Source organism: Haliaeetus leucocephalus, unplaced genomic scaffold, assembly GCF_000737465.1.
Source record: "Haliaeetus leucocephalus isolate CR32 unplaced genomic scaffold, Haliaeetus_leucocephalus-4.0 Scaffold214, whole genome shotgun sequence".
Taxonomy (NCBI): Eukaryota; Metazoa; Chordata; class Aves; order Accipitriformes; family Accipitridae; genus Haliaeetus; species Haliaeetus leucocephalus.
Window position 1 is genome coordinate 840,840 of NW_010972650.1, and position 380 is coordinate 841,219.

The following is a 380-nucleotide window of genomic DNA, read 5'->3' on the forward strand; positions in this document are numbered from 1 at the left end:
CCTCCCCCGCCGCCCCCACGTCCCCCCGCCCCCGGGAGCGAGACCGGGCCGGGTCGGGCGCAGCCCCCACCTCGGTCATCAGCCGGTCCGCCCCCGTGTTCTCCTCGTCCTTGAAGATGATGTCGGGGTTGTAGTTGGGCACCAGGTCCCTGAAGCGCTCCGAGCCCCGCAGGACTTTGCCCTCCGCCTTCCCGCTCGCCCCCAGGGTCTGCTCGGGCACGTTGGGCACGAATTGCTTGTAGAGCAACGGCGAGAGCTGCCGCCGCCCCAATCGTCGCCGCCCCACCGGACCCCGGCCCGGACCGCAGCCCAGCACCGGTACGGCCAGGAGGCAGGCGGCGAGGCCGAGCAGGCCGAGGGCGAGCGGGTTCCACCGGGGC

At 74.2% G+C, this 380-nt stretch overlaps 1 protein-coding gene across 1 annotated transcript in view; it reads right to left on the reverse strand.

Annotated features, from left to right (window-relative positions):
• DHH (desert hedgehog) overlaps positions 1 to 373 on the reverse strand; it is a gene marked incomplete at its 5' end in the record, with an annotated part of 2,989 nt that extends 2,616 nt beyond the window's left edge. The window contains one exon of the mRNA XM_010566578.1: positions 71 to 373. Coding sequence (XP_010564880.1) covers positions 71 to 373 — 303 coding nt within the window. The remainder of the gene's footprint in view (positions 1 to 70) is intronic.
• Positions 374 to 380: the final 7 nt, after the last annotated feature.